This window comes from Manihot esculenta, chromosome 5 (genome assembly GCF_001659605.2).
Source record: "Manihot esculenta cultivar AM560-2 chromosome 5, M.esculenta_v8, whole genome shotgun sequence".
Taxonomy (NCBI): domain Eukaryota; kingdom Viridiplantae; phylum Streptophyta; class Magnoliopsida; order Malpighiales; family Euphorbiaceae; genus Manihot; species Manihot esculenta.
The window spans coordinates 27579651-27589828 of NC_035165.2; the positions used below are offsets into that span (position 1 = coordinate 27579651).

Here is a 10178-nt window from a genome sequence, read left to right on the forward strand (position 1 = left end):
AATATCACATTAATATATTATGTCTCTAAATTTTAAAATAAAACTAATAATAATTTAAAAATTAAAATATAATACATTAATATATTATGTCTCTAAATTTTAAAATAAAATTAATAATAATTTAAAAATTAAAATAAAATTAGGATAAAACTAAAAGTATAAAAAAAATTTAATAATTATTTATTTTATTAATAATTTTTTTAAAAAATAAAAATTGAATTTATAATTTTAGATAAATTATATATTTTACTTGAAATTTAAAAAATTAATTTAAAAAATATCTTAAAAAATTATTTTATTATTTTTATTATTTCAAACTAAATCATGTTAAATATTATTTTTAATTACTTTTTAATACTTATAATTAATATATTTAGTAAGATTTTTTTAATGATAATTTTAAAAATAATTTTAGAATATTAAAAAAATCGATTAATAATAATTTTAAATAAAATAAAATTAAAATAAATTATTATTATAAAATTATTAATAAAATTAAAAAAATAATTAATAATATAAATTATAATTTTTAAATATATTTAATAGTAAAAAAAATTAAGTTGTAAGTTTTTAACTATATAAAAATGAAAAGGGATATAGTTTAATTGATAAAAGATAAAAATATACGATAGAATTATAACAAAAATAAAGTATAAATTTTTTTGATAGTTAATTTTAAATTTTGTTAATGTGATGAGGTGATGTAACAATTTAATGAAATTTTAAATGACACAAATAGCAGTGGTACAATTTAAATAATTTTAAAAAATTAAATTATAATTAATAAAAAGTATAGAATATAATTATAATAAAATAAAAAAATATAGACTTAACGATTTTTTTAACTAATTTAAAAAATCAATAATATGAAAAAAGTGTGATATTATGAAATTAATTATTATTTATTTCACAAAATTTATTTCAAATGAAATAATGGATTTTCTAAATGACTTAATCACATACAACTTTTAAAATTAATTTAATAATATAAATTTTAATAAAATAATACTTCTATAATTTTTATTATTTTTAGTTTATTATTTTAAAATTATTATCTATTTTTTAGACTATAATAATATATAATTAATTAATATTATTTTATTTTATTTTTAATTTTTTTAAAAATATTTTTTAATATTTAATAAAATTTAATATATTTAAAATGGATATAATTAAAAAATAATAATTTTAATAATTTTAATATATAAAAAATAAAAAATTATAAGGCAGGGAAAGTATTTTTTAATTTACAATTATTTAATAAATAGAAAATTATTTTTTAAAAAAAAAGCAAAGGAAAGGGTATTTTTGTCATTTGATAATTCCCCATCACCCCACCAGAACCGGTAGTCAAGGGGTCAACCAATGTAATGCAAAACCGGCTGCCGGGTTTTCCCGCAACTTAAAACGTCCCCTCCAATTGCATGATTAACGTAACTTCTTTCCTGGGATACGTGGCGACGTTCCATTGGTCCGTTCATCTCCGTCGGGATCCATAGCAAACAATCAATGAACAAAACCAGTCACTCTTGTTCTCCTCTCTCACATATATATTTTTTATAAAAAAAAAAAAACACTTCCTCTTTCATAATTCTGTGTTTTTTCTCTCTCAGAAAATCGCAAATTTCTTCTCAATTTCTCTCCCTTTTGTCCCCGAAACCTCCGTAAACCTTCTCAGCAATACATGATCTTCATTTCAATTCTAGTTTCGAGTTTTGATTATCTAATTTTAACCCAGTTTTTATTGACTCACTGAGTTGGAATAGAAATAATGCTCGAGGCTATGGAGAGTTCAGTCAATGGAGGATTCTCGCATTTACAGAGCTGTGGAGACAGCAGCGAGGAGGAACTCTCTGTGTTGCCTCGTCATACTAAGGTGGTGGTGACCGGAAATAACAGGACTAAGTCGGTGCTTGTGGGTCTTCAGGGAGTAGTCAAGAAGGCTGTTGGTCTTGGCGGTTGGCATTGGCTGGTATTTGCTTCGACTTATTTTGGGTATTTCAGTAAATGGGAGGATTGATTTTTGGGTTGTAATGTAAATTTTTAGTGTGTTTTACGCCTTGAAATTTTTTAAACTTTTATTTTGTTGTGTTTATATGGCGTGTTATGGCAATGTGGGTCAATTTTAACACTTTCGCTTTTGATTTTCGTAGTGGGATTTTGTTTTTATCATCAAGTGGTTTTGGTTAATTTGAATTTTGTATTCTTTGGGGCTCATCTATAAGTTCAAATTTGGGTATCATTTTCAAAGTTAATCTTCTTAATTTCAAAAGAAAATTGTTTTGTATCATAATTTGTGAAGCACGATGCAAATTCTGCGTTGTCTCCACAGTTAAGGTGCTTTATTGCTGATTTCAAATTACAATTCCTGGGTTTGGGTAATGGGGTTTCATTGCATGCGCATTTTTATCAGTGGATCTGATGTTTTGGTGGGACTTTACTGTTATAGGATTTTAAATAACTTCAATCGAGTTAATTTTTATTGCCTCTTCCTCTTTGATCATGCCTGTTGTTTTCAGGGGTTTAGTTACAATGGGGGGTTTGAGGTTCTTTATAGCTCAGCATGATTGGGTTTTGGCTCTGTACACAATTGCAGAAGTGTATGAGAATTCAATCCATTCTTATTGGATTTAATTAGTTTTTCCCCCTTTATTCCGATCTTTACTTTTGCATGATTGGGGTTACTAAATTTTCTTGTTTGTTTAATCACAGAGCTTTCTTTGCATGAACGATCATTTGACATAAACCCATTTGATTTTTTTTTTCCTGCTTTCTGGGTTGTTGATAGATTAACCATTTTTGCTCTGAAGGGACTCATATACTCGTTCAATTTGTTTTTGGATTTCTATTGAGTATATAACTTGTACTGCAATTGAAAATTAGCCCATTTTTTCATCACTTGTACTGCAATTGAAAATTAGCCCATTTTTTGATGAAAATAAAGCGGATGTTTTAGATTATTTTCTACGCTGCAGTATTATGATACCTTTCAACATATACCTTGCTCTTGATATCTTTCGATTTACCAGCTTATTTTGATTGTAAATGTAATTGAACAACTAAATAATCATGGTTGCCTGAATTTGATAACTTAAATAGCATTGAATTCCACTGCATCCTGTGTTTGACCACTGACTAGTTCATCATTTGGCATGTGATATTCCATTGGACTTTTGTTTTGGTTATAATATTTGGAAGGTACAATTTCTAAAATTGCAGGTTCTTACAAATGGCATTGAAGTAAAACTACAGAGGAATGCCCTCAGTGTGATTGAGGCTCCCACTGGCAATGAAGGTGATGATGACTTGGAATTTGATAACCTGCACTGGAATGTATCTGATATGGGTGAGTTTGTTTTTTTTATCCAATTTCATCCTTAAATATTGTCCTGTAATGTAGCCCCTTAATTTTGTTGACACTCGTGACTAGTTAGTAAAATTTTGTTTTGGAAAGAAATCTTGTCTTTCAATAGGAGCTGACAAATTTGCTAATTTTAGCTCTTATTGTAGCAAATTGTGTTTGTTCTGCTAAGAATCTCTGTTTCCTGATCTTCCTAGCTGTGAACAAAATCTTTTCTGTCAGGGTGTAGTTAATTGCTTGCTTGGACCTTAATTGTGAGACTGTAAGAGTTCTTTTGAGTGGAAGGTGATTGAGTATGGTACATAGGATCCGTTTTGTCGTTCACCTTTTACTTTCACTACTGCAAAAGCTCAGCTCCCTTGTTTCATTGCTTTATCTTTTAATTGGGCCCACCACTCTTTTTAATTCTGGTTTGTGCTCTCTCTGATTTTTCCAGCATCCGATGATACCCAAAAGTCTCATAGATCAAGACATAGGACTCATAAATCAACAGGATCATCTCACAAGATTATGAGCAGGTCTCTCTCTTGTGATTCTCAGTCTAAGAGCTCTGTTTCTACGCCTCATGGGGCTGCTGCCGCCGCGGTATAATAAACTCTCTAGCAATCTATTTACTGGTGTATATTGTCGTTTTGTGACTTTGACAAGGAATGAAAATTAAAATGCATAAGCATCTCTCTCATTTCTTTTTTACTATGAACATCACTATCACAGAAGGTTGACCTCAGCAAATTGGAAATGGCTGCCTTGTGGAGATACTGGAGGCACTTCAATCTTGTGGGTTTTTTTGATTGAGCAACCTTTGATAATTCTTTTTTTCTTCAGGCACATAGCCTACGTTAATATATTAATTAATCATACAATATTTATAGGTGGATGCTATCCCCAACCCATCTAAAGAGCAGCTTGTAGATGTTGTTCAGAGGCATTTTATGTCCCAGGTACTTGCAAAAAATTTTCATTTGTCTTTAAAACAGGAAGAGTTTATTACTTTGTACTGAAAAACATGTTGTGGTGGTGTTGAAGCAAATGGATGAGTTGCAGGTGATTGTGGGATTTGTTCAGGCAGCAAAGAGACTGAAGACAGTCTGCAAGTGAGATGTTCTCTCAATCTCAAAAGCTAACAGGACAGTCTGTAACATATGCACGGCTTGTTTATCATTATCCTTGATGTTAGTGGCTAGTATTTACTTTGTCCCCAGCTATAGAGCTTTTTTTTTTTGTGGGTCTTTTTGTAGTGTAGCTATGTAGATATTTTGTAAACTGGACCTCCCAAGCTTGGTTTAATGTATTGCTGACATTGGGGAAGTGGGGCTTCAGAAACTGTATATATTCTTGGAAGATCTATTTAATCCAAGTATCAAAAAGGGGCCTGGCCCTGCCCTGCCCGGCCCGGCCCAGTGCAGCCCAATCAGTGATTATCAAAGCATTTGGTTGCAAAGTCCCCACCAAGTGCCCTGCTATTCTCTGCTTTTTTCCCTAGGCCAAACGACTGCAATCCAGTTCCTGTTCGTTTCTACATGTAAGATATATGATGATTACTAATAATAATAATCTGAAAATTAATTTTACTGTTTTTTTAAAGCAAAACTACTAATTTGAAAATTACTAATAGTATTAATAAAATTTCATCAAATAAAAACTGCAATCTACAAAAACTAGATTTGTTAGTTTCTACATGTGAGATATATGATAATTAGTTTCTACATGTGAGATATATGATAATTAATAATAATAATAATCTGAAAATTAATTTTACTGTTTTTTGAAAGTAAAATTATTAGTTGTATTAATAAAATTTCATCAAATAAAAATAATATTATTTCAAAATTCTCTAATCAAAATATGAGCCGTTAGAGTGTTATAATAACGAATCTATTTTGATAACGAATCTATCTAATAAAAATATCAGTTTCAGATTCTAATAAAGATTTATAATTATTCAAAATCAAATCCAGTTCAGAAAATCAAACTCAATTCAGAAATGTTTAAATGTTGAGAATGAAGAGCTTGAATCATCTGCAAATAGTCCATAAAAATGTAACTATTAAAAGGCAAAAATTCCGTCAAAAAAAGTAAACAGTGACAGAGAGCTAAAACTTCAACAATTACCAGCGTACCATTACCTTCCGGTTTCACAAAAATTCCGTCGCAAAAAGTAAACAATGACGGAGAACTAAAACTTCAACAATTACTGGTGTACCATTACCTTCCGATAAACCAGAAACACCATATTGAAATATACTCTCAGAGTTTTCCACAACAAAACCGTAGCCAATAAAATCTTGAACTTGAAATAAAACCAACTGAAATTGTCCAAGCTTAAAGATGACGCACGAATTTGGAGAGGAATGGCTTCAAAAGCACGAGCAGGGTTGGAGGAATAAAACAAATTCCTGCCCTGATATAAAGTAGCAGTGGTATTTCCAAGATATAATGCATGACGTCTTCCACAAGATAAGCTGCTGAATTTTGCACCTGGTTCCATAATAATGAGTTCCTTACCGACTATAATCTCCATGCACAGACTATTATAAAGATTTTTCGAATCTTGTCTTGGAACTTCAAAATCTTGATGAAGCCATAGGCGACAACTATCGAAAACATCATTACCAATCAAGTGCCAAAATCTCTGGTAAAATGCAGGATTTAACCCATCCGGCCCAGATGCCTTGTCTGGATGCATCTGAAAAAGAACAGCTCTAAATTCCTCATTCGAAAAGAGAGCACAAAGATCAGCATTATCGGCATCACTAATAAAAGGCGGCACCAACTCAAAAACCTGATCACAATCCACAGAACTGCCATAAAAAATAGACTGGAAATAATGCAGAACATGATTTTTAATTTCATGCTCATCCTCAATCCAGGTACCCGACGACTCCTTTAATTTAGTAATACAGTTCATTCTTCGTCTACCATTAATTTGTGCATGAAAAAATTTTGTATTTCGGTCCCCATTTTTAAGCCAAAAGCACTTTGTCTGCTGTTTAAGTCTAGTTTCTTGCTGTTTAAGTCTAGTTTCTTCTTGTTCAAGGAGACAATTTCAATCTTCCTTTAAATAGGCATGAGAAACAGTACTGGACCCATTATCCAATAATCTATGTATAGTCTTCTTCTTTTGCCAAAACTTTCTATTTCTACTCCTACCTCACAATGAAAGAGCAGAAACTAAATCATTATGTTTCATCAAAAGGTTGCGTGGTATAGAATTAACCCAAGCTCCTTTAACAACCTCAGCTAGACCCTCATCACATAACCATGCATTATCAAATCGAAATCTCCTTCTATCTCCCCTATTATCCTTAGAAACTGTATTAATCACCAACGGTTTGTGATCCGATCTAGGAACATGAACAACAACATTAGTGAATTTACGAGCACAGTCCTCAGTAGTAAGGGCTCTATTAAGCTTCTCTCTAACCAGATTATTCGACTCCATGCCCTTCTCCCATGTGAGAAAAGAGTCAACAGTGGGTATTTGAACAAGATTACTGTCCTCAAGTGCCTGTTTAAACCCCTGCATAAGGTAATTTGGCAAAGTTGCTCCTCCTTCTTTCTCATCTCTCGAGCATAAATCATTAAAGTCTCCCGAACAAAGTCAACGAAGAGAGCTTCTACGAGATAAAGTTCGAATAAGGTTCCAAGACTGACATCATCATTGCGATTCTGAAAACCCATAATAACGAGTAAACCTCCATTGAACATTACCTTTCGAAACAATCGAATCAATAAAATTTGAAGAAAAGCCAACCACAGAAACAGACACATAACTCTTCTACATTAACGAAAGGTCTCCTCTCAATTCTTGTCTATTGACTGAGAAGCAACCATCAAAATGTAAAAAACTATGAAAATATTTCATACGAAAACTAAAAATTTTTGTTTCCATCAAAAATAAAATGTCTGGCTTGTAACTAGTAACCAGTAACTAAATCCTTCAATGCATTAATTGTCCGAGAATTGTCGAGTTCTCGGCAGTTCCAATACAGGACGATCATTGCTTTCGGCTATCTTGACCTTTGACGGGATGAGCCGTTTCGATAGTCAATTGACGCAGATCGTCTTCTATGGGGAAGGGAAAAGAAAAAATTACGTTTAAGGAAGAGAAAAAGGCGAGAGTATCGAGTCACATAGGGACCACAGAGGGAAACTTGGCAAAATATTTTTTCCGAAGGCGAAAATTAATTTTATTTTATAATTTTTATTCACTTTATTTTTTTACACATTAAAAAATATAATTTTTTTATTAACTTTTTATATTTATATTAAATAATATATTTTAATTTATTATATTTTAAATTATATTAGAAATATTATTATCTTTTATAATTTAAAAATAAATTGAATAAATTTACTTTCTAAATAATTATTTTCTACCCTAAACACATTTTTTAGGGAGTGAATTTCCTATAAAATACAAGTAATATTCATTATATTTAGGCATAATTTTTATGAAGCAAGAATAACTATTTAACCCATTATCTCAACAAAATTAATTATTTGATCTTCTATAATGAAAAATACATAAATTAGTCATTGTATTTTTGTTTTATTTGCTCTTTGATCCCATTGATCATTTTAAGCATTAGTTTGAATTGCATTCGAGTCCTATAAATTTAAGAAACATAACTATATAGTTCTTTTTATTTTTCTAAGTTTTAAATTATTTAAATTTATTATTTAATTAATTAAACTTATTATATATAATTTTAATATTTTTTTATTAGCTAAAAAGTTTCAATAATTGAATGAAAGAATGGACCACTTTCTGGTCAAAGAATGAAGTTTGATCCCACAATGTGGGAATTCTTTATGTTTTATGAATTCTCAAAACCAAACAAAATAATGCAAATTTTTGTTTTGTAATTTTGTCAAAGTTGCTTTTTTTTTTTTCAATAAATAAATAAAAGCTTTTTACTTTTGCCCTTTTATAAAGATTAGGTAGCTACTTGTTTGTGTTGGAGTCAATAAGAAAAAGAGGTTTAGTTCTGTTTTTTTGTGAACTTTTCCTTTAATATTGGCAAATGGAAGAACAAAGCTATTACTAATTGTTATAAAGGTGGTGAATTTGAATGGACAAGAAAATTAGAGGTTGGTTTAATAATTAATAATCATATTTTCATTTCAAATTTTTTTAAAAAAATTCATATTTGTCAAGCTTTACTCAACACCCATTGGTTGGTTGAAAATCATTGAGGATTGTAGAGTTTGTCCTATTAATTAATGCTATATAGCTGCACTTATTGTTTTATTATGACAATAAAAATGCCCAACAAATTTTCTTGGCATATTTTAATTCATGAAAAATTATTATCATTATATATTTTGTAACAAAAAATTTTTAATTAATTTTTATAAAATTAAAGTTTCCTTTGTGGTCTCTTTATTGTTCAATACTTTCGCCTTTTTCTTTTTTTTAAATCTAATTTTTTTCTTTTTCTTTTTCATGAAAAACGATCTGCATCAATTAATTATCGATGAAGAAGAAAATGTTATTATCCCTATTAAGAATTTTAGAGATATTTCGATCGTCATTTATGATTTCTGTATGGTGGGATGTTATTATCCCTGTGTCAGGCGAGCGTTTAATTCCCTTCGGCGCATGCATGGTCAGGGCTGTGAAATAACTAGATCTGCAGTCTTTTCTTTTTGTGGCTGGGTTTGAGGAACAAGAACCGGAACCTAGTAGAGGGTTGGATTTAAGGCTGAGATGTGTTGGGCCGGTCTAATTGAGTGACTTAAATAGGAGGCTAATTAGGAGGATGAACGGATTAGACCTGACTTGCTTGGGGGCTCAGAAGCCTCCTGATTGTGGATTGCTACTATCGACCCGACCTTATAAGGGGATGGGGAAATCCAACGATGATCAGATCCAATATTTTTTAATAAATATATCTTATATTTTAGTTAACAATTTATTTCTGCATACCTTTATTAACACCATTAATTTTGAAATTATATATATTAAAATATAAAAATTAAACTATTTATTAATAAAAAAATAAATGAAATAGCAAATAGAATATTTGATATATTATTCTTAAATAAGTTAAAAATAAAAAAATATAATAATAATAATAAAGCTTTTCTATTTTAAATATACTTTCTCGCCTTATAATTTTATTCACTTTATTTTTATATGAATATATAAAAAGATAATTTTTTTATTAATTTTTTAATTATACTCATTTTACAATTATTAAATTTCATTAAATATTAAAATATTTTGAATACTAATTTAAAAAAATACTAATTAATGAAAGGTTATTTTAAAAATAAAATAAAATAAAATAAGATTATAATAGTTAATTTATATATTATTATAATATAAAAAATAATTTTGGAATAAAAAAGTGAGTAAATATTATGAGATGGATAAAATATTATTTAAGGTTATTAAATAAAATAATTCAAATATTTGTGAAAATCATATTTATTTTTTAAACTTTATTTCTTGATTAATAAAGTCAAATTTTTAAAATTAGTCATGATTTTAACTCATTATTTAGTAAGATTTATTTTGCAATAAAAAAATTTAAATTAATTATTATAAAATTATGTAAAATTTTATTTATTTTAAGATAAAAAAATTAAAATTTTCGATTCTAAAAAAATTATTAAAAGATAAATAGATTAAATTAAATTATTATGAAATTATTGATTTGAAATGGACGGAAAAAGAAATCTTTAACTCCTTCTCAGCTTTTATTAACTTTCCTCCATTTGGTTCTAAAAATGTAGGCCCATATCTTCGATTTTTTTTATTATTATTAATTGCGTAATGGTACGTCACAAATACATATCTCGAATAAAT

At 28.9% G+C, this 10178-nt stretch overlaps 1 protein-coding gene across 1 annotated transcript; it reads left to right on the forward strand.

Annotated features, from left to right (window-relative positions):
* The first annotated feature begins 1557 nt into the window (after positions 1-1557).
* On the forward strand, positions 1558-4787 carry LOC110614745. Its single transcript, XM_021756396.2, has 6 exons — positions 1558-1972; positions 3220-3346; positions 3798-3946; positions 4076-4138; positions 4234-4302; positions 4388-4787. Exons 1-6 carry the CDS (start codon positions 1772-1774, stop codon positions 4457-4459), a joined length of 681 nt encoding a protein of 226 aa, XP_021612088.1. The 5' UTR covers positions 1558-1771; the 3' UTR covers positions 4460-4787.
* Positions 4788-10178: the final 5391 nt, after the last annotated feature.